The 24724-nt window shown below is 38.9% G+C and overlaps 2 protein-coding genes across 3 annotated transcripts in view; one reads left to right on the forward strand and one right to left on the reverse strand.

Annotated features, from left to right (window-relative positions):
* Window positions 1-35: 35 nt before the first annotated feature.
* On the reverse strand, window positions 36-7688 carry slc1a4 (solute carrier family 1 member 4). The gene is made up of 8 exons (XM_055170009.2): window positions 7038-7688; window positions 6387-6429; window positions 5498-5563; window positions 4549-4715; window positions 3435-3668; window positions 3029-3223; window positions 1986-2120; window positions 36-1418 (listed from the first exon to the last, which is right to left on the reverse strand). Exons 1-8 carry the CDS (start codon window positions 7550-7552, stop codon window positions 1157-1159), a joined length of 1617 nt encoding a protein of 538 aa, XP_055025984.2. The 5' UTR covers window positions 7553-7688; the 3' UTR covers window positions 36-1156.
* Window positions 7689-12407: 4719 nt separating this feature from the next.
* sertad2b (SERTA domain containing 2b) overlaps window positions 12408-24724 on the forward strand; it is a 39580-nt gene continuing 27263 nt past the window's right edge. For both annotated transcript variants that reach the window (XM_055170016.2, XM_055170015.2), the window contains exon 1: window positions 12408-12651. The gene's annotated coding sequence lies outside the window, so the exon portion shown is untranslated. The remainder of the gene's footprint in view (window positions 12652-24724) is intronic.

Genomic DNA, 24724 nt, shown 5'->3' on the forward strand with positions numbered 1-24724 from the left:
GCCACGTAGATCAATTATCAGGAGAAACAACATAATTCAGACACACAGAGATGCTTTTTAATTAAATGCTTGGCAGATGACAGACACTGTAACAAAACAGTTATAACAGAGTGAAAAAGTACAAAACATTAGAGCACTAACTCTATCAGTAGCTGTCACAATGCAACTAACCATTATTTATTTCTTTTTTTACATTAGAACCTTTTGGTAGCAACAGATTACCAAAATAATTTTCAATGATATAGAAAAACAAAACCATTAATAAATTAATTTCATTCATAGCTTATTTTATAACGATTGAGCACGCAACAAAATCGTTTTTAAAATGATTTTACCTGATGGTAAACCTTCACTGGGATAGAAATATCGTGACAAAGTCTATGCTTATAAACAAACTGTCCACTAGGTGTCACTAGAAACCACTTATTTGTCACCAGAGCGATGTTTTTTTGGGGCAAATAACCGGTATGAATCTAAAAAGAGAATGTTGATCTATCAATATTTGACAGTCTTCATCAGTTTTAGTCATCAGGTTCAGTTATCACCTATGACCCTGAGTTGTCTATCAATGCATGAATTACATTTCAGATCAGAGAGTACGAAAATATAAAAACCATAAAGCTTAAAATTCTTGAGAGTTCAGCACAAGCACACATGCACAGTTGTGATATAGTCCCCAATAAATCACAAACTGTTACCATACCACAACTTCACAGGATTTGACATCAGGGACACAAATATATACAGCAAATACTTTCTGGCTCATCTTTAAAATAGTTAATGTTTCACAGAGACAGTTAAAATGTAACAAACAAACAGAGCAAGAGGTCAGGCTGTGAATGATTTTCATTACTATCCATCTCTGCATCACACAACGTGAAAACTTAAGTGCCCTTTAAAACATTGCATGTAAGCTAAGACACATTCCCAAACGTAACAACACATAAGAAATCATTTTGGCACAACTGGATAAGATTATCTTAAAGGAACCTGTTCTTTCCTATACTTCAAACTATATTTACATAACAGCAAACCGACCATAAGCATCCAAACTCACAGGTTTGAGTAAACTTTACACTGAGGTGACATCACGCCCATAGTGGTTTTTTAAAGAGTGAGAAAGAGGAGAACGAGACAGGAGACCACAGCCACCACATTACAGTACAGACTCCACACCACCCTTGTCATCGAGTGTTTCCCGTGAGGAGTCGTCTCCTCGTTTCTGATGTGTGACGAGAGGGGAGGTCTCCTCCTCAGCCTGGACATTAGCCACCACCTCCACCTTTACTTCCTGAAGTTCTTGCTCCTCTTGCAGGTGCTGCTGTTTTTGTTTCTTCATCTCTTTCTCATTGATATGATGAAGGATGCCAGCACCAAGAGCATCTCCCTCCACGTTCACAACAGTGGTGGTGCGGTCTCTGATATCACATACAGAATGTTAGCACAACATGTTTAAAGGGGACATTTCACTTTTTTAAGATGTCAAATAAATCTTTGGGGTCCCTAGAGTATGTATGTAAAGTTCTATCTCAAAATATCATATAGATAATTTATTATAGCATGTTAAAATTGCCACCTTGTAGGTGTGAGCAAAAATGTGCAATTTTGTGTGTGTCCTTTTAAATGCAAATGAGCTGATCTCTGCACTAAATGGCAGTGCCGTGGTTGGATAGTGCAGATTAAGGGGCGATATTATCCCCTTCTGACATCACAAGGGGAGACACATTTTAATGACCTATTTTTTCACATGCTAGCAGAAAATGGTTTACCAAAACTAAGTTACTGGGTTGTTCTTTTTCACATTTTCTAGGTTGATAGAAGCACTGGGGACCCAATTATAGCACTTAAAGGACAAGTTCGGTATTTTACACTTAAAGCCCTGTTTTCAGATTGTTTATGAAATTTTGGACGAGGCAAAAACCCTGGAAGATATAAATATCCATATCCTTATCACAAATTGAGATCATAGAGAGATGCTTTCTTACACAATCCAGTCGACAGCCAGCATGAGTGACAGGTCATGGGTTGGCAGACCAATGGCTTCCAAAATAATAGCGATGGTGATAATCCCTCCTGCTGGAATGCCGGCTGCTCCCACACTGGAAGCAGTGGCTGTCACCCTGTGAAGAAGCAAGCAAGCAGTCATTTAGCAGAAGTTTTCATTCATACAAGAAACCAAGAGTACACTTATTACATTCACCCTGCAACAAATTGATTTTTTTTGGGGGGGGTGACAATTCCCAGTAAGCAATGTTCCATTTCATAGTCAAATAAACACATCCCAGATGTCTAGGCTAAAACAAGGCAAAATATGGGCTGTCAGTGAAAATTTAATAGATGTCTCATCTTAGCCCAAAACATAAATGACATAAAATATATAAATTAAACCAAACACCTTGTAATCACAGTTGACTTTGCTTACATGATGGAATATATATATATAGATATAAAATATATAGATATTTTAGCAAAAACGGCAAATTCAAGTTTATTTTTGCTAAACGTGGGTTACTCATATCTAATCATATTAAAACTTATTAAACTAAGGATTAGGTTTCGCTGGACACATCCCGTCCCGGCGTTCTCCGGAAGTCGGGTTGGTTTACAGCATACGTCATCAAGATTTAATATTACAGGTTCTATTTCAGAAAAGCAACCATTACATTTCAAGGTAAGAATGGAACTACAATGATTGTATGTCTTAAAAGAAATAAATGTTAATTTTCTAATGTATTTTAACTGAAATGTGAGAACCTCGATGATGTATGCGGTCGAGCAATGTGACTTCCGGAAGACGCACCCGAAATCCTGGCAGCGATGCGTCCGGCGAAACTGGCACGAATGGCCACCCTATTATGGCTGTCTGTCTACACACTCCCTAATAGTTCTGTTGTGCTAAAGCAGGCTCTTATAAATTTAGATCAACATTAGTATCTCTGCTCTGTTTAGATGTACATGTCACGTGTACAGAATGTACAGTGCCTATGAATACTCCTGATGTTTAAGAAAAACCCTGAGATGCACTCACAGGATTGTAAAGATCTGGCCCGCATTGAGTTCCACGTTGTTAAGCTGTGCAATAAACACAGCGGCAACGCACTGAAAAAGGGCTGCTCCATCCATGTTAACAGTGGCTCCGATTGGCAGTATAAACCGGCTGATTCTTTTGTCGACACCGTTGTTCTCCTCCACACACTTCATCATAGTGGGCAGAGTCGCTGAGCTGTGCAGGTAGAGAAAACAGCCAAGGTCAGAGTTTCAACCACACTGTTGGAACAAGATTTTGCAAGACTGGTGGCTGTTATATTGTGAAAACCGAATGAACCCAAATATTTATAGAACTAAATAAATACTGAACAAAGAGTGTAGATTAGCTCAACTAAAGTTGCTTAAAAGGCAACAATTACAGTATATATGTAAGCAACATAAATTACCTTGAGCAGGTAGCAAATGCTGTTGTGAAAGGTGTGATGAGTCCAGACAGGAAAATGAAGGGATTTGTTCGAGTGAATCCAAAGTAGATAAGTGGCAAGACTATGCCACCGTGGATGACGTGACCCAGGATAGAGGCAAAAATGTACTTTCCCAAGCTAGTAACCAACAGAACTACATCTTCCATCTCCACAATCTTACTGCCTACCAAGAACATAATGCCAAAAGGCACATACCTGAAAGACAAAAAAACAGCAGTTAAAGGGACACTCCACTTTTTTGAAAATATGCTCATTTTCCAGCTCCCTAGAGTTAAACATTTGATTTTTACCATTTTGGAATCCATTCAGCTGATCTCTGGGTCTGGCGGTACCACTTTTAGCATAGCTTAGCATAATCCATTGAATCTGATTAGACCATTAGCATCGCGCTCGAAAATAACCAAAGAGTTTCGATGTTTTTCCTATTTGGAGCTTGGCTCTTCTGTAGATACATTGTGTACTAAGACCGACAGAAAATTAAAAGTTGTGATTTTCTAGGCCACTATGGCTATGAACTATACTCTCATTTTGACATAATAATCAAGAACTTGGCTGTCGTACCATGCCTGCAGCAGGCACAATGATATTACGCAGTGCCTGAAAATAGTCCCCTGCTATTAAAAGTTACCAAGGTGACTACTCTCAGGCGCTGCATAATATTATTGCACCTCCTGCAGTCATGTGACGGCAGCAAAGTCCCCGACCATTATTATTTTTAACTTTAGGGGATTTGGAATATGAGCATGTTTTTAAAAAATGGAGTGTCCCCTTAAAAGCAGTTTAAACTGCATGTGTATTGTAGTATTGTACTGTTGCAAGTCTTTTTCAATGCTGACTAGGTTGAAAAGACCTTGGCTGTGTCCAAAATAGCTCCCCATATTCCCTTAAATAGTGCACCATTTGAGGGAACATCCATTTTTAGTGGTGTCTGAAATCATAGATAATATAGTTCACATAATATATTGAACTATATTAGTGGACTAATATGGGAATAGTGAATGCGAGTTCATTTGGACAAAGACCCTGTTTTATTTATTCTTATCAGTCCTATTTCATTTAATTGATCTTTACTTACCACATGATCCAGGACACCAGTACCATGGTGGCTTCATTGAAGGCATTGAAAAACCGAATAAGCTCCTCTCCTTCTGCTCCAAGCTTTCTCAAAGCAACTCCGAAAACCATAGCAAAGAGAACAAGGCCTAGAATATTCATTCCATCTGAATCTGTTCCATAAGGAACCTGCAACCCACCAAAATCATAGTTAGTCTACAAAGAAGTGACTTACAGTACACAAATAGGAAGTCATTTATTATAAACATGCCATTATCAATGTTTTCTTGGAATTCAACACTTCCCAGTGTGTTTCCATGCACTACTCTATTGTCATATTCCCACCTACAAATCCTGATACAATTATGAATATACAAGTGACTTTCACAAGGCCAAAGACTGATGCAGATCTGATGAGACAAGCTAAATCCAAACTAAATCCATCTCTTGTTCTGGGCTTCATAAGACATCAATGCATGGTTCATCACTTGGCACACAGCACTGGTCTTTCTGAAAGCCCTACTTATACAATTATGGACCTTCTGAGGGCTTCTCCAAATATTTGCGATATGACACATTCAGCTATGAGTCAGGATTTAATGGAGACCTTATGGGATGGCTAATTGTATAATGATTTTGTCTATATAATGACACAAAAAACACCAAATGTACCAGTACTGCACATCCTCAGTCATTATAACAACCTGTTGCTGTATAAATAGAAGCACTATGGGAAAGGCTTGCCACCTCCAGCTGCTTGAAAGAGCTCAGTAGTTTAAAATCAGCTGAACTGGCTGTGTCAACCCTGGCCCTGTTCAAACAAACAGCATGCTCATTCAAGGCTGCCAAACAACCAACACGGAGTTGTCTGTGACAAAACCAGCCAATGGTCTCTGCCAAAAGGTCCAAACTGGGCTTAATGCTAATGTGACACGTGATGTGTGAAATGACACATCAGTGCAATCATGTACCTTCTGATAGTTGAGGGTTCCGTTGGTTCCATTTCCAACAAAAATCATCTTGTAATCGGTAACATACTGTGATAAAAGTGAGAGAGAGAAACATGAGTTATAAGAAATGCTTATCATGACTACTATTTTGGTTGATGTCATTCTATGCCAGTATGGGTCTTCATGACCTCCACATAAACTGTGATGCATTTGTTTATTTCTTTGAATTGGGCCTGCTTTGTGCAAGTAGTCTAGTGCCAAAATACTAACAAAAGGAGCATTTAAAGAGGACTTTCAGACTGGCACATACAGAGACAATAAGACAGATCCCCTACAGCCATGCTATTCAATAACGCTGCTCCTCAAAATGTCCAGTTATATGAGAGTGATACAGAAATTGAAGCCTTGAAAATATTTTAATGAAAGATAATTGAGACCACCTTGGAAAGATCAAAATAATTTTTTTTAAACTGCTTACTGTTTGAGGACGTAAAATAGGGCACACACTACAGTCTGGGCACAGAGTTGTTATCTCCCACCCAACCGCTGAACCCCCTGACCTTTCATTGAGCAAAGTGTGTTCACTGTTGAGCAGCTGCCCGTGTGGTACAACTCAGTGAACCAAGCCAGGTTGCCAGGCATCAAGGAATGGAATCAGTTTGCTATGGTAACCGTCTGGTTGCTTGGTTTAGCGAGAGGATGGGAGGTATTTATTGAGCAGTGGTTACTCCATTTTAAGACTTTCTCAATTAGAGATAAAGGGGTTGTTAATATGTAGGTAGTGACCTTTGAAAAGAACACACGTATGCATTGTTGACGTGCTGACTGGTGCTGCTGTGTATGTGTGTACGTGTGATTTAGAGCTGTGTTTGAACTACAAAGTTGGAAAGAGAGGCATAAAAAAACTTACTGAGCGGAAAGCTGCAGCCACCAGGTTAGATGGGAATAGGTTTCTGAAAGGAAAAACAAGCAAGCAAGATAAACCAATGATACATGAACAGGACTTAGCTCTTATCATCACAGATGGTCACGAGTGACGTTCCATTGGTAAATTCCCACCACTTGGGACAATCTGGAGGACCAGCAAATGTCGAACTAAAACATGCATTTATCCTTACAAATCAAGAACTTTATCAATGAATAGATATTCACTTAGGCAGCAAAATAAATAAAAACCAAAACATACAGGCAGCATTTGAGTAGAATTGATACTTAAATATCTTAAATATCCTTAAATGTATTATTTTTTATATAAAATGTATTTACAATTTAAAAGGAGCAATTTAAACACTGAAAGCAATGTACAAACCCAACCTACACAAAACTTAGCAATAAACATGTGACCCTAAAAAGAGGATCAAACTTTTAACCCAATTCTGAACCATGAAGGGAAGCATTTGATGAAAAAAATTAGTATTGCATCAGTACTGTATTAGACTTAGAAGTATAAACACACAGATGCACATTTAAGATTTAACATTTTGAAGGTATGTTGAACTGGAAATCTAAGCAGTATTTAGTAGAATTTTTAATGCCAGAAATTGTATGTCTCAAATAATACCTTGCAAGGTCTAAAAACGAATCCGCCGTCTCTTTGTTGGAGTTCAAGCCTTCAAGTCCCAGGTTGTTGCTGTTGAGCGCTCCAGCTCCCACGCCAGGTTTGATGATGAAAGCGAGCGCGACCCCGATGGATGAAGCGATCAGAGTGGTCACCAAAAAGTAACCCACTGCGATTCCTCCCAGCTTTCCCAGGGAGCGGGTGTCTAGACTGGCAGCACCTGAAATTAAACTGCAAACCACTAAAGGCAGAATGATCATCTTTAGCATCCTCAGCAACATCTCTCCCGGGAATGCGAAATATGTCATTTGGGCTCGTGTTAGGTTCATGTTGCGGACCAACATCCCGAGTCCGACGCCCACCAGGACCCCGGACACCGTCAAGATCACTAAAAGATTTCTCTTGAAAAAGGCCATGAACCGGTCTTTAAAGCTTTTCTTTTCGGATTTTGTTGGGATCGATGATGCGGGGTCTTTATGTCCCGCGTGTCCATTGATTTCGCTCTTCTTTTCATCCATGATTTTTCCTAGTTGTCTGACCACGCGTCTGAAAATGGGTACCGGGGGCTCCTGGCATCAACAACGTGCGCACACTTGATGTAACGGACCAGCGCGAGCGCTTGTAAAAACCAGCCGGCAAACAGGCATGTGCCTTATCCACCAATGAAAAGCGGGAATACCCTGGGCATGCGCACTGTGGAACAGTATGAAATGATGCAACAAGGGAAAGGGTTGCTGATATCTACATCCATAAAATCTGTGAACAATAATTCTACAGCATTTATTTTTAGCATCTACTAATATATTATTAAAATTACTGTTAACATTAGTTAATGCACTATGAACAGGAATAACTGTATTGGAAATTGAACACAATTTTTTTTAGCCTATATTATAATGCCGGCATGTTTTCTTTTTTAAATGCAAATGCTAATGTATTCCTTCAAAACACAATTTTCAGTGAGATCTGTTAATTTCTGCCATATATGTGTTTCCATGCAGCATTTTATTCAAATGAAATAGTTAAAACCAATATTTAAATCAGATTGCCATCTGTTTTTCTCCAAGCAAAAAATATACAAGATGTGAAACTTTCAGGGTTTTTTCAACTGTTTGTATTTCCTTTCCTCTGAACCTCGGATACTTTATTCCAAAAATAACATTTCACAGCTGCCAAACCAGGAGCACAGCAAGCTGAGAGTACTTTCCATAATACACTGAATCTCAGTGTGAGGGTTGCCTTGATGTAACAAATCTTTTAGACCCTTATACATTCCAGTATTACCATGTATTTTAATAAACAAACACACATGGTCAAACATCCATCCATTTGTAAAACGGACTGAGAGTATTTTTTCCTTAGTGGTCAACGTTCATCACAGAGCCCGGGACAACATTTATGATTTCACCCCTCTGTTACAACCCTGTATAAGATCAAACCAACTCAGCTGCATGTTGCCTTAGAAAGATGAGCTCTGTCTATTTCGAACCCTCATCTAAATGCTGATCCATTAAAATGTCCTTTCTCTGCTCTTGCCAGGTTTTCCTTAAGTGAGTTTTCTATAATTGACTCTTTGGGGAAAATCCTTTCAATGTACAGTAAGGGGAAAACGCATTTGATCCGCTGTTAAATTTTGTATGTTTGTCCACTGACAAATAAATGATCAGTCTATCATTTTAATGGTAGGTTTATTTGAACAGTAAGAGACAGAATAACAAAAATCCAGAAATTGCTTTTGTAAAAAGGTAAAAATTGGTTTGCATTTAATGAGTAAAATAACCTCTTTGACCTCTTCACAAAACATGACTTACATAGTACTTGGTGACAAAACCCTTGTTGGCAATCACAGAGGTTAGACATTTCTTGTAGTTGGCCACCAAGTTTGTGCACATCTCAGGAGAGGTTTTGTCCCACTTTTTGCCATTCCCTGCAAGTCATTAAGATTTCGAGGCTGACATTTGGCAACTCAAACCTTTAGCTGCCTCCTCAGATTCTAATTCTATGGGATTAGGTCTGGAGACTGACTAGGCCACTCCTCTCGAGCTCCTTTGTTGCCTTGGCTGTGTGTGTCATTGTCAGGCTGCTGGAATACCCATCCACGCCCTATTTTCAATGCCCTGGGTGAGGAAAGGAGGTTCTTACCCAAGATTTGACGGTACATGGCCCCTTGTGGGCGCTGTAGGATTTTAGTCCTCCTGTGGTACCAATTGTTTTCTGGTGACTATGGTCCCAGCTGCCTTGAATTGACAAGATCCTCCCATGTAGTTCTGGGCTGATTTCTCACATTCTCATGATCATTGAAACTTCACAAGGTGCGATCTTGCACGGAGTCCCAGACCGAGGAAAACTGACAGATTGATATTTTGTGTTTCTTCCATTTGCGAATAATCGCACCAACTGTCACCTTCTCACCATGTGCTTAATGGTCTTGTAGCCCATTCCAGCCTTGTGTAGGTAAACAATGTTGTCCCTGAAATTCTTAGACACATATTTGGTCTTGGCCATGGTGGGGAGGAATCTGATTGATATAATGGACAGGTGTCTTTTAAACAGGAACCGCTGATATTAGGATCCTTCCCTTAAAAGTGCTTCTAATCTCATCTCATCACCTGTATAAAAGACACATGGGAGACAGAACTCTGGCTGATTGATAGGGGATCAAATACTTAGTGCACCCACTAAAATGCAAATCAATTTATAATTTTTTTGTGGATTATTTAGTTTTTTCTGTCTCTAACTGTTCAAATAAACCTGTTCAAATATAAAATTATAGATTGATCATTTCTTTGTCAGTGGGAAAACGTACAAAATCAGCAGGGGGTAGCGTTTGTTTGCGATTACAGAGGTCAAACGTTTCCTGTAGTTTTTCACCAGCTTGCACACACTGCATGAGGGATTTTGGCCCATTCCTGCACACACATCTTCTCTATCAGTCAGGTTTTTGGCCTGTCGCTGAGAAACACGGAGTTTGAGCTCGCTCCAAAGATTCTCTATAGGGTTTAGGTCTGGAGACTGGCTAGGTCACGCCAGAACCTTGATATGCTTCTTACAGAGCCACTCCTTGGTTATCCTGGCTGTGTGCCTCGGGTCAGTGTCATGTTGGAAGACCCAGCCTCGACCCAGCTTCAATGCTCTAACTGAGGGAAGGTGGTTTTTCCCCAAAATCTTGCAATACATGGCCCCGGTCATCCTCTCCTTAATAAAGTGTCCCATGTGCAGAAAAACACCCCAAAGCATGATGCTATCACCCCCATGCTTCACAGTAGGAATGGAGTTCTTGGGATGGTACTCATCATTCTTCTTCCTCCAAACATGTTTAGTGGAATTATGACCAAACGTTCTATTTTGGTCTCATCTGACCACATGACTTTCTCCCATGACTCCTCTGGATCATCCAAATGTTCATTGGCAAACTTAAGACGGGCCTGGACATGTGCTGGTTTAAGCAGGGGAACCTTCCGTGCCATGCATGATTTCAAACCATGACGTGTATTACCAACAGTAACCTTGGAAATTATGGTCCCAGCTCTTTTCAGGTTATTGACCAGCTCCTGCCGTGTAGTTCTGGGCTTATTTTTCACCTTTCTTAGGATCATTGAGACTCCACGAGGTGAGATCTTGCATGGAGCCCCAGTCAGAGGGAGACTGACAGTCATGTTTAGCTTCTTCCATTTTCTAATGATTGCTCCAACAGTGGACCTTTTTTCACCAAGCTGCTTGGCAATTACATGTAGCCCTTTCCAGCCTTGTGAATGTGTACAATTTTGTCTCTATTGTCTTTGGACAGCCTTTTGGTCTTGGCCATGTTAGTAGTTGGATTCTTACTGATTGTATGGGGTGGACCGGTGTCTTTATGCAGCTAGTGACCTCAAACAGGTGCATCTAATTTAGGATAATAAATGGAGTGGAGATGGAAATTTTAAAGGCAGACTAACAGGTCTTTGAGGGTCAGAATTCTAGCTGATAGACAGGTGTTCAAATACTTATTTGCAGCTGTATCATACAAAAAAATAGTAAAAAAAAATATTGTGATTTATGGATTTTTTTTAGATTATGTCTCTTACAGTAGATATGCACCTACGATGACCTCTCCATGATTTCTAAGTGGGAGAACTTGCAAAATAGCAGGGTGTTCAAATACTTATTTTCCTCACCGTATATAACAAAATACAATATAGAATGTAATCTGTACATGCTTTTGTAAGTAAAGGCAAGATTTATAGTCTGCTGTAGAAAATTTTAAACAAAACTTAAAGGGGATTTCTTACCTTTTTATTTATTATTGTTCACTCTTCATGGCTGCAATAACATCATCTAACCACTAGATGGCATTATTTTGTCTTGTAAATTCTCTGTTCAAGTCATCTTTAATAGTGGGTGTAATTGCAAACCTACAGGTTTCATTGAAAATGGCTTATTCGGCCTAAAAGCGTAGTTCGACGCAATGAAAAAATGTTGTTCTTGCTTTTTCTTATATATTTATAGGGTAATGTCTTGTAATTCTTGCTTTCAGTGCTTTTCTTGTAAAATCACGCACAACAAAGTCTATGCATATCCACTGTCTACTGTCAGATTGTGATTTTAGATAATGACCAGTCTGTCTGGACAGCAAGCTTAAAGCAGAAAACCTAAAATCAGATGCCAGACTCCAAGATTAATGACTGTTTGCGCTTCTCCATCAGACCATGCCCCATCAGCTGAGTCACACACACAAACACAAAAGTGTAAGCAGACTTTCTTGGCCCTTTGTCCCATTTAGTCAAACATTAGAGTCAACACTCAATATTTCCTTGCTGGTGAATTCACTGAAAAACAAACCAATGGGTGAAAATACTGGAAGAAGAAAATATCTCTCCCACTTTCTCTGCAAGGCCAAACCTGTTTTTTTCTTTTCGTTTTTAGTTAATGTCTATTTTCCGCAGTGGCAGGCTTTTTTGAACCCTCCATTTCCTGTTATGCAGTTGAGATTGAACTTGTAACAAAAAAGATTGAGCCAAGCTGTCGGTGGGCATCTTGCCAGAGCATGCATACTGCCTTTTCTCTGTTCTGCCGCTTGGAGAACTCAAATCTGAATGACATTTTACCTTCTCTAAATACTTCAAGGTACTACTTTGGGTATAGTATCTAAAACAAAATATACATTTATATATTTCAATCTATTTGCGTGTTTGTTTCTTGTTGTGATTTGTATCGACTGAACTTTGAGTTCACATTTTCACTTGTTTATTGTGGTTTGGAAAACACCACATTACTAGAGAAGTCAGGCTCTTTAAATAACATGTCGAACTGCAGCCTTTACTGCATTCTTATTGGTCGAGTCTGCAAAAATGGGGCGGGGCATACACGGAGATTCAGCCTCGATTCACAGACAACCTATCATTGAAACCCAATGTCTTGCGACGCGGAGACACCGATGACCACCCGCCTATTTGTACTTTTGAGGGCACTTTACACTTGTGCAAATGTTTAACTTTTTCTCAGGCACGGGACGTTAAAAAGTGCCATGTGAAATCATGTCGACAAACCGAGGCATGCAGAATGCACTGACACAATGTAACACACGCTGAGCAGTCAGCGATTTACACTTGATCAGGATCGTACAAGTCCTTCAACAAGGGTGAGTGCACGCGCCGCCTTTGAATTAATCGTGTGCTTTAACGGGTCAGATATGCATAGATGTGCATGTATTGACACAATAATCTGTTTGCATATCTTATCAACAAAACTTGGAATATCTGTAAACGCATGTCAGTGGGGGAAGCACTGAAATTCTCTGGATTCAAAACATTAATTGGTTGAAACGAGGGAGCTACATGACAGTTATAAAAGTTTTGGTTTATATAGGTCAAATAAGCAATGCTTTTTTTTTGCTTTGGTATTATAAAATTGTTTTCAGATGTAGTTAAGACTTGTCAGTGTGCAGTGTTTTACCGTATGGCGTAGAGCACTCGTGCAGGTTTTGTATACTGATACCTAGTACTAGGTATCAGAGGACTGAAGAGTTTTCTGAATGCTTTATTTAGCCTCCGCGTGCTCAGTTTTTGTCTGTTAAATAAGCTGGATGTGTGATACACGTTGCTAATACTTCAACTATCGGTTAAAATAATAATTATTGTACGACATCCAAAATTAATAGGTTACATTCAGAAACTCATAGCTGCAGTGGACGCAAATAACAGCCTCGTTTTCAAATGAGTAGTACCGTAGTACGGAGTTCAGAAGTATGTATTCAGACTTTAGCACGTGACAACCGGAACAGACAGATATGGAAGTCCACTACGGTTTCCGCCGATCTGGATAATGGTTAAAGGCGAGAGTTTGGCAATGGCGGATTAGAGACACATCTAATTTAGATGATAATCCAGATTAGGCGGTGAGCTCTGCACAGTTCTCTGTTAGGTCAGAGAGCTCAGAGTTCAGATTTGTCACCTCATTAGAGGTCACTGTTAACCAATTAAAACACTCCCTAGTCAGCCTGTTTTGTGATATTTAAAAAAAAAATTTGTTTTGCATTAGGAGAAGCATACTAATGTTTGCCTTTACACACTATGTGAATTTAATGTAAATTCAGTTTACATTAGTATAATTTTTATGTAAATAAGTGCCTGATTTTTGTAGAAATGTGGTTGTCACTTCTGTGTTTTGTCACAAATTGTGTATGTACAGAATATATTGGAGTAAGTAAAAACAAATTCCCTTGTCAGTCAGGGGTGTGACTGTGATTGAGTCAGGCGGTTTAAAACAGTTTGGTAGTCCCTAACATGAATTTGGGCTAGAGATGAAATTCTGCAAATAATCGGTATTAGCAATAAAAGCAATTTTCACACTATCGGCCAATAGTTTAATACAGCTGATAGTTATGGCCGATATATACTATATAAGAGTATGCAATGAATTTGAGCTCTTATATATAGAAAATGTAAAGAAACATCACTAGTTTAATGTTTAATATTAATGGCCATTACATGAAAAAATAACATTTAGAAAATGTTATCTTTTTAGAATTTAGTTAATGCAAGTTAAGATAACCTCCAAACTATTGGTATCGACAGGTATCAGTCTGAATAACCGGCTATAGATATTTAATATCTGTGCATCTCTAATTTAGGTATAGGATGGGTCTCTAAGCTCCCATTTAACACTCGGATCCATAACATGGACATTTGTACATTTCTGCCGGTCTATAATGTTTTAATGTGCTGTAAATTATAGACCACTGTTACTGAATTGCTCAAATGCATTTGCATTGAATCCTGTGTAAATGAACTGCCAGAGCCCCAGGCAGTGACCTGCTTTTCATTATAATGTGCAAGAAGCATATTCACTGTATTGAATTCTGAAGCATCAAGCATCCGACTGATAACCTTAGGAGTTTGAATGCCTAAACCTCCAGAGAGGTGTAAAGACTCCACTTAAGATGTGGCCTGCCCCTTAAACAATCTTATTACACTGTAAAAAATTTGCTGTTATTATGCAGCTGGTTGCCAGTAACTTACTGTAGAAGATAAAGACTGAAAATGTTTCATGTTCATTTTACTTTGAACAAACTGTTGCCAGTAAATAACATTAATGTAAAATCTACAGTAAGTTACTGGCAGCAAGTTGGCAGTAATACCCAGTAATTTTTACAGATTTTTTTTACAGTGTACAGTGCTATAGGCAGCGCATTATATGATGTCAGCCTTGCTTGATCATCACCAGACATGATTGTTTTTAAATCCTGAAGTAACGTTTTACTAAAATGTTAGTATGCAAATTTTGTCTTCTTATCTAATAGAAACTAATAAAGTTGTGCATGTTTTTGTAGTTGTTAAAACATTGCATTAGCAGCTCAAAAGGTTGTAGGTTCGATCTCATGGCACACACAGTATGTATTACAGTATAGTAACTAATTTCTGCTGGTTTTACCTCCTTCTGCCATTCAGCTTATAAAAAGCTTGTAAGATTACAAAAATAAAAGGCTGATATTGGATCAGTGTTTAACTGAGATGATCTGCAGAAGCAGTGGCAGTGAAGGCCCCAGCAGGTCGGAGAGCTTTGTAGAGATCGGGTGTCTCTGGAACAGCGGCAATGGCAGAGTTAGCCGCCTGTCTCTCCAACATACACGCATATGCACACACGCATAGACGAAGGCCTCTTTCCTACAGCCAGTTGTACTGCAGCATTAATATTTCATACACCCACCTTTAAAGGAGGAGGAGGCTGGAAAGACAGAGCCATACAGGGGCCTTGGAAAAGCACAGCTCGGAGGGGATTCTCAATGGCTCAACAAACCATGCTCAGCGTTTGCACACCATAACAATGCTTAACTTCTTACACTTATTGATGCTAAGTTAGGAATAATTGAAGACGGGCCATTGAATTATAAGAAAATAATGCACACCCAAAGTAGTTATTCGTGTCGTGCCGTTACACCGCTGGGTGTGCAATTATTATTAGACAATTAGTCCACTTATACCACAGTTACCACAAACGTTGCTCTGGTGCCTATTTGTAAGACATTTAAAAAGTTAGGTGTGCTGTTATCAAACAATAATGCATACCCATGGAACATTTCTCAACCAATCAGAATACAGCATTCAACAGACCCGTGGTATAAGTGTAAACATTACACACTTGTTCTTCAAATTATACTCATTTTATACTCAAGTATAGCTCAAAAATGTGATGCATCCATGCATTGTAATGTGGCTATATTTAATGTTTTATTTGATTTTAGCGCAATATTGCACAATTATACTGAACATAATTACCTAAATGCATGTTCCAAAGTAGATAATTTTATTTGAATTACAATTGATTGTTGAGCTTTTGTGGCATGCTCCGTGTGGCAAGTGATCCACTCTGCGCTATCCAGTCTCTTATGCTTGAGTTTCAGTCAGAAGGCGAGATGAGGACAAAATCATCTTGGGGGGAAATTGCATCAAATAATATTAAATGTGCTTTGAGGGCCCAAAATATCTCTCAGGAAAAATGCAGGGAAGACTTTCTCTTGCTCTCTGTTTTTCTCTCTGTCTATCTGGCATATCCTCAATGCAGCCTTTCTTTCCGCTAGCATGGGAAACATTTGTACAGCACTCGTATGTGGAACATGAGAAAGTATCTCATTCCTTTTGTGTACAAAATATTCTTGGTTTGTCCTTAGTTTGATTTTCCTGGCAATAAAGTAATTGCAATTCAAACTAGATGATCAATATTAATAACAATACTAATGTTCAATTGCAATGATACCATGTATTCTTTATATTTCCTTTTTTACAACTCTATACTGTCTGTACTGTACTAACATGTATTTACTGTACATCTACTTTGAAATAGTCCTCGATCGAGAAGGGTTTTTTAATGCCTGGTAACGATATCAAGAAAGCAGTGTGGCCGATATGAGACCGATATAACACAAATGCAACTACATTAAACAAATGACAAGCAGAATATTGGTGAAACTAAATAAAAATGTATTGTTGAAAAATATAACCAAGGTTGAAACCTCACTGCATTGTTTGAATAAGACTTTGCTGTGCATGCCAGAGTGTTGTTGATTTGACTTCACGTCACATGAAAATGTGAATAATAATTGGTCATTTTATTTGAGTGTTTCATTAGGAACAACAAAAAAACTATCCAGCAACAGTTAGTTTTTTCCCTATTTTCCTATTTGTCTGAGCCTGCTTTGACCTCAATAATTGCTGCAGCTATATTTGAATCTATTAATTTATTTTAATCTATTAAAGGTGGGGTGCATGATTTTTAAGAAACACTTTGGAAAAGAAAGGGAGTTGGGCAGAGTACCAAAAACACACTTGTAGCCAATCAGCAGTAAGGGGCGTGTCTACTTACCGACATTGTTGCCTGGGTTGCGTATGTGTGGGGGTGTCTATCAAAAGAAGGTCCAGATTCTGTTGGGGTAGGGGCGTGTTTGTCTAGGTGATTTCAAATATCAACCCTGGCTTTCAGAGATCATGCACCCCGCCTTTAATATCATCGTCACTTGATTAATAAATTTTCTGTTTATAAAGTCATACATGCCTACCGATCTCTTAGTATGTCAGAGATATGGCAAGGTTGTTGTTCTTATTCAAAGTGTTTCCTCTCTGGTCTCATTGTGTTGTGAATTGTTGGTATTGAATAATAGATGAGGAGAATTCAGGGGTGTGTCTGTCTCAGGATGTTATCGGAGAGGGAGCTGAGTACATTAGGACAGATCAGAGCCTTGACCACAAACACATCTTCAGACCGGCTCACACTGGACTACTGGTTATGAATCGGTGAAGCATTACCACAGTTTGTTATTCCCTGCCGCCGATACCAGACACATGTTTTGATGTGCTGTTTAAGTTAGCATTTATTCTTTCTTTTCACAAGCTGTTGTTACATACCCGTTGTGTTACCTTATCAGATTTTTTAAAATCATGAATCTCGAGTCAATGTGACATCACACTGGTGTCTGTGGTCAGTGATTGTGTAATTACCAGTTGATTAAACGCTGATGGCTCATTGCACAGTGTGCACCATGTGTTAACATCTGAGCCCCATGTTGCAGTCAAAGATGCAGAACTGGTGCTGGTTTGGTGCCCTGTAAAGCTTTAGAGGAGTGCCGAGTTGCGGGAATAAAGGACACATTCTCATGTGCTTGGAACTTTTGTCCAACCTTTTCATTATGTGTGTGGAGTAGAGCAAAGTCAACTCGACTCTTAAGTTATTATAAAACTGTCTATTATCACGCCACGTTGAGCCAACTTCTCTTCTCTCAGCACCGGGAGCTGTATAATCTCATACAGAGAGCTGTAAGTTAACCCAGAAACAATGAAGCTGACTTGTTGAAACAAGTTTTCTCCTCATAAGCAGTGGTCTTTCCAAACATGTCTTGACGGAATTGCCGGTCTGTTTTCCTAATTTGATAAAGTACGGTCAAGATTTATAACAGAACTGCTGCTGCTCAACGTTATTACAACTGACGTTTAATCCAGTGGAGAAAACATATTTTTATCTGTCAATGTGTGTGGTCAGTGTTGAGGTGTGAACCGGCAGGGACGCCTCGTCGCACTAATAACAGCTGTCTCCAAGACAAGCCGTACAGACGCCTTCCTTGTTTCATCAGACAGATGCTTGATATGTAATCTGACTTGTTCATGTTTTGTTTTTGGGTGAGAAACGTGGCTGAGTGTGAGCTCTCATACACCCCTGTTTGTGGTGATCGGGTGCGCTGTCAGTGTTGTGAGCCGATGTTTGATAGACGCCGCTCCTCCCTATTGTGAGTTGGCTGTTTTGAAATCGAGAACCTTAAATCTCTGTTCAGAGACATATTGTGTTTCTGTGTAATCCCGGACATGTTATCGAAACATAAATACGTCTGGATGTAAGAGACAGACGGCTTTCTAGTGTCCTGCTGAAGTTCAACATACACTCTTTTGAGACAGAGCTGACACCCCCACCATATGTCTGTCTGTTAGTCGTTTTCTCCGAAAATATATTTGTGTCTGGCCCTGTATCTTGACTGACTAGATGCATGTCTGCCCGGCAGGCAGGGCAACAAACATTAAAAATACTTTCAGTGTTTCGACACAATGTTGTATTTACTTTGTGAGTTAAAATATTGTCTTGTCTCACTGCTCTCACTGTTTACACTTGGGCCTGAACTTTTGCTGAATATATGGGATTTTTACAGACATTATAGAGATGTAATTTTTAAAGTAGTGCATATTTCTTATTAGGCATGGGTCGGTTACTTGTTTTCAAGTTTTAAAGAGTCAAGGTTTTAAAACCACTAAAATTTTCTGTGATACTGTTTCCAAGGTGTGTGTTTACACAAAATTCATTAAATCATTAAGGGGCGGTTTCTCAGACAGGGATTAGACCAGTCCTAAACTAAAATAAATGTAAGAGCTGTCCAAACTGAAAACAACTTGCACTGACATATCTTAAAATACATCAGTGCTCTTTGTTTTGCCATAAAATGCACACCAGTAATGTTTAGTAAGGCATGTTTGTTAAAACTAGTTATATTTCTTAATAAAACCAAGGCCTAGTCCTGGTTTAACCTAATGCCTGTCCGGGAAACCACCCCTTAGTCATGTAATTGATTTGAAGTTTCCATTAAATATATATTACAACTATATAATAGAATATTATAATTTAAAGCCTTTTTTACATGGCATAAATGTTGTATGTTGCTTAAAATTAAATGTATTGTGAGTTGAAAAGTGTATATAAGTTTGTATACGGAGACATTTGAAAATAACAGTGTTAAAGGCGCTCTATGCATTTTCTGCGTTTTTGTCAAACAGCGACCCCTAGAGTCGCTGGGGAATACTTGCAACTGTCGTAATTTCCCTAGCCTGGTCCAACCAGCCTCTCGTACATTCATTTCATTTGTACAGAGAGTCTGGCCACACTCCATTGCAAAGCGTTACTTCCGTTAAGGAGGGTCCTCTGTTGAAGTTTAAAACTATTGGATCTGCCCAGAGTCACTCAGGATCTGCCATAACCAATCGCTAACATTTGGTCGTGACGTATATCATGCACCGAAACTGGCCGGAAACAACAAGTTAGAATAATCAGACAAACAAAACTTAGCAAACCTGGTTCTTGCTCCGGCTTTACCTTTTGTATATTAGGCAGTTTTGCATCAACGGACCGAATAGATTTTCTCACGTCTTTCTCCGCTGCCATTACTGAACTGCAACTCAAACTGATGCACGACCTCAACGTCATCGTTCTTAGCCACCCCCATATCTGTTCGCTGATTGGTCCTGCAGATTTTTGCAGGAGAAAACGAAACTCTACAGAGCAGTCCCAGACGTAGTACTAAAGCGAAATGAAAGATAATGGCCAGTTAATGTTTACAATTTCATACAAATATTAGGCTACTGCATAGTCTACTAAACTACTGATGATGGTAATAGGATAATAAGAAGTTTATTCCAAGTCTAGAGTAGGCATATAATATTAAAGTAGCCTACCGCATTTGCTGGCTTATAACGTGATTTAGCTGCAATCATGTAAAAACAAGTAAACAGCCTAAAGTTTATGTCTACTGTATAATTTCATTTGTGTTCTTGTAAACATTACAAAATGCCAAGTTAATTGTGTACGTTGCATTATTTCATAACATTATTTCATTCATACACTATTTACAACCTCTAGGCTTTATTTATGTCCTGATAATTATGTGAGATATTGACAACTGTTGTCATGATAATCACATGACATACTACAAGCAAGCGCAACAACATGCAACATAGACCGCAAACAAGTTTACACACAAGAGATTTACTTACTAGTCCATCAACAAGATCGCCAGATCAGCATCCCTGTTGCATCCAGTGCTGTCTTTCACGCCAACGAGTAAAAACCTGACCGAGTGGGACTCTTGTCCGGTTCCTAACGCGGTCAGATTCTCTTTTCCTTTTCCTATTCTCTTCTGAACGCGCTTTCTTAACTTTTAAATCCTTTAGCATCTCAAATTCGCACGTGCAGTTGTTGTTATAGGCTTGTTCGACTTCATGCGGCGCTGCAAGAACCGACAGCCGGATGACATCAAAGTGCCGTCTCGGATCATTCTCGCGGTACTCTGACGTCATCCTGAGGTCGGTTCTTGCAGCGCCGCATTAAGTCGAACAAGCGTAACGTGTGTGACATCGTCAGAGGTGTAAAGTACTTGAGTAATTTTACTTGATTACTGTACTTAAGTATTATTTTTGGGGATTTTTACTTTACTTGAGTACAATTAAAAATCAATACTTCTACTTTTACTTGATTACATTTTTTGAAGAAAAAAAGTACTTTTTACTCCTTACAATTTTATTTACAGTCAAAAAGTACTTCTATTTTAGAGATCTATTTTCCGTTACTCTATCAAACCAAGTGAATTGCGCTGATGGCCAGTTTAATTGAAATGTTATTTATTCTGGAGCCTTTGGACCACACTAAGGAATTGGCCAACAGTTCATCTGATGATGAAGAGTTTTTCGCTTCTTTGAAACTGACAACACATGAAGTGTGACACATTTCCTGCTGTTTGCAGCCTCTCTATCAAGACTCATACCTTGTTCACACTGTCAGTCCAAATCTGATTTTGGTGCATATCTAATTTGACAGAATCACTGTCCACACTGTGTATCACAACTTTTCAGATCTGATCTGTGCGTCCTGTAGCCGTTTTCCGGATTATCTGCACTGTTTCTATGGAAGACGCGCTAGCACGACTGCCTTAACGTCTGATGTGTTTTATGTGACGTGACAGCATGACGTAACCGAAAACCTACACAAATGCGATCAGGGCTGTCTGACTGAAATGGATTTCTGGAAATGCGATTTGAAAAGGATTTCAAACCACCTCTGGATGTAGCCTGAAACGGATTAGAAACAGACTTCATGTGGTTCGATTCCTATCGGATATGCACCAAAATCGGATTTGGACTGACAGTGTGAACAAGATCTAATACACCTCTTCCTGCTTCGGCTGCCTGTGAGAGGCTTGATCGAGGTTTTACAATTTTGAGTAGCATGTTGCATACTGAAATTCATTCTCATTGTCGTGGATCTCCACATTTTTTCTGTGTCTGTACCACTGTCTTTCTTTTCCGTGTCAGTTTCATGTATTGGTTACTCAATTGTTTTCTCCTATTTTCTTACTATTTTCGTGTGAGTTTGGGGTTAGAACGACTTTCTGTAACATAAAATGACTTCCAAACCCAACTCCTAACCCTAACGTCAGGCGACAATTGTTTAAAAGTCTGGAAAAAATAGTATAAACCAATAGTTAAAGTGACATCCTAACCCAAACCCCAAATCTAACCCCAAACCCACGTAAAAATGGTTTAAAAATAGGAAAAACAATTGAGTAATTAATGCGTGAACCTGACACAAAAAAGAAAGTCCGTGGTACAGACGCGGAGAAATGCGGAGATCCGTGACAATGACACGGATAAATTAGCAAAAAAAATGTGTGACTATACCACAGAACTTTTTGAGATCATGTTGGAAATTAGGTAGTAGTCTTATAGTTTGATAATGAAATACAATTTAATACAAACAGTTGTAAAGGATAAAACCTTGTATGTGGTTTATTCACTTCATGTTTTTAGAGATTAAAAGCTTAAACATGAATCTCACGTTTTCATTCTTCCTGTTACTTTTACTTTTTTAATACTTAAGTACAATTTTAATGTGGTACTTTTTACTTTTACTCAAGTATAATTCTGGCAAGATACTTTTACTTTTAATTGAGTAAATTTTACACTCGGTACTTGTACTTTCACTTGAGTAACGTTTTTGAGTACATTTTACACCTCTGGACATCGTTGCCGTTAAGGCAAGTCGTGATTCTCGCGAGATTTGTCAGGGGCGATCCTCTCAAGCTTGCATTGCTGGTTTTTCTAGTGCCGTCCTCCCCGAACCTCAACAGGAGAATGATTCGCCCTACACTGTCAAAAATAAAGGTACGAAGCTATCACTGGGGCAGTACCCTTTAAAAAAGGTCCTAATATGTACCATTTAGGTACAAATATGTACCTTTAAAGGTACATTTTGGCAGTTCAAAGTACTAATATGCACTCTTTGGGTACAAATGTGTACCTTTTTGAAAGGGTACTGTCCCAGTGACAACTTTTGTACCTTTATTTCTGAGAGTGTACTTTGGCTTTGTTTACCACCGAAATAACTTTGAAGCTGTTATATTAGGGTAAAATAACTGCATAGTGTGTCTTTAACACCGTGAAACTTTGGTATTTTTTCTTATCTTAAATCTTAAATAGATTAATAATATTCTGATTTATTTATTAAACAAAAGTAAATTGTATTTTGTCAGTTTTATCTCCCTACTTGATTTGGTTAATTTTTAATGTATTTGTTTATGTAAAGTTATGTTTGCTAACATAATTAATGAGAGAGTTATAATGAAACACTGTATATAGTTACATATTTGCTTAAATTAAAAGGTTTTCAGTCTTTTTATCTTATGTTTCTCAGCAGGTGAGACACATTGAGAACATCAGAACTTGGTATGGAGATTGTATGAAATGTCACATCCCACTTTTGTCTGCTTATTTATACGTTTTAGCAGAACAAGTGTTGTCTACTGTTTCTACTACTGTTTTGGCTTGACTGTAATAACTCTAATTCTGCTGTTACTGCAGACTATATATTTTGCCAAGTGAATATGGACAAAGGACTTGGTGTTTGTGTGTAAGGACGGTAGGTGGGTGGGAGGGGTGAGGGTACGAGGACAGAAGGGGCGTGTGTATGTGCGTGTGCAGGGGCAGAGAGAGAGCGGTTTGTAATGTGGTAGTGCTGCTGTAGAGGATGGGAGGGGATGGAAAGGGTTGGAGGGGAGGGATGTGCTTTTGTTTTGTTCTCTGTTGCTGAGCAATGGGGACTGAAGCATTGGGAACAGCTGTGATGGCCAAAGCTTTTCTCTTTCACTCTGCTGGAGAAGCCCTGAGGCATATTCACAGATACAGCAGCATTGTGTGTGTGTGTGTTGAGGAAGAGGGAAAAGTAAGGCAGTAAGAGAATATGAAAGAAGACTTGAAGTAACTGAAAGAGACGTTAGTGCTTGTATGACGGTCAGGTAATCACTGCGTAAGTGAGTGCAATTAGTACCGAGAAAAGTAACTGCTGGGACAAATTAGTTCAGATGTCTTTGTGTTTGGAAGAGGATGCTGGGAAATGTAGTCGCAGCTTTACACTGGGTGAAAGAGAAAATGAGATTAAAGGGGGTCAAATCAGGAGCACTGTCTTAAATGGATGGGCAATACATGTCCCCTGGAATTGACTTTTTTAAAGGTGCCAAAGAATGCATTGAAAGAATGTGTTAAATTGTTCTTTGATATTTACATAGAAGGTAGGTAACTTTATTAAAGGGGCAATAAGTAGGATATATCCCCATCTAGTGGTGAAATTGTATTTTGCATTCAAACGAATGGTGTTCTCTAGCGCCTCACCTTTCCAAATGCGTGTTGCAATTACGTAGCCGTAAGTAATCACTACTCTCCTTGTCAGTTGCAGCTGGTTCACGTGTTCTGAAAGAAAACGCGTTGTGGAAACGTGTTGGTAGCTTAGGTTAGTGCTTTTTGTCCCTCTCTGCTATTATAGTTTATCAATACAGCGGAACGATATGGATGCCTCCTTGGACTTACCCGTTCAATGTAAGTAAAGAGAAGAAATTCTAAGCTTACAAAGAAAAGTCAGATCACTGGCAGAGGTCATTTGGCACCAATGAGAACATATTTATGAATAAAGACATTGATTAATAAAACACTTAAAATCCTACTTACAGTCCCTTTAAGTGCAACAATTATCCAGAAACGTTTTTACATGTCCATTTACAACCATAGGATCTTTTCCTTTGAATGAAATGGCCTGTTTTTGCCCTATTTGGCAGGGTCATCAATAATAATGTTGAGCTCTGCTCTGGTTGCTCTGCTCTGCTCTGAGGCTCATGTCAGTAGCTCACATTAGTAAATAGACCTTATATGTTTGAGCCTGTATCAGACGAAAATGCAGATTTTGAGGAACAACCAATTGTTTGTTAAAGGAAAACACCACCTTTTTTCAATAGTTTACTACTTCTTACCTCAACTTAGACGAATAAAAACATACCTATCTTTTATCAATGCATGCACTTAATCTTTGTACAGTGCGTCGTGAATGTGTTAGCATTTAGCCTAGCCCCATTCATTCCTTAGGAT

This window comes from Misgurnus anguillicaudatus, chromosome 11 (genome assembly GCF_027580225.2).
Source record: "Misgurnus anguillicaudatus chromosome 11, ASM2758022v2, whole genome shotgun sequence".
NCBI classification, from domain to species: Eukaryota; Metazoa; Chordata; class Actinopteri; order Cypriniformes; family Cobitidae; genus Misgurnus; species Misgurnus anguillicaudatus.

What these genes read in the sequence shown, in the direction of transcription:
- slc1a4 (XM_055170009.2), bottom strand. Translation starts at nt 7,552, where the DNA reads ATGGATGAAAAGAAGAGCGAAATCAATGGACACGCGGGACATAAAGAC. An exon ending in TCGTTTTTAGACCTTGCAAG is followed by an intron (nt 6,430 to 7,037) that starts GTATTATTTGAG and finishes TTTTCCTTTCAG; the next exon opens with AAACCTATTCCCATCTAACC. An exon ending in GCATTTGCTACCTGCTCAAG is followed by an intron (nt 3,224 to 3,434) that starts GTAATTTATGTT and finishes CTACCTGCACAG; the next exon opens with CTCAGCGACTCTGCCCACTA.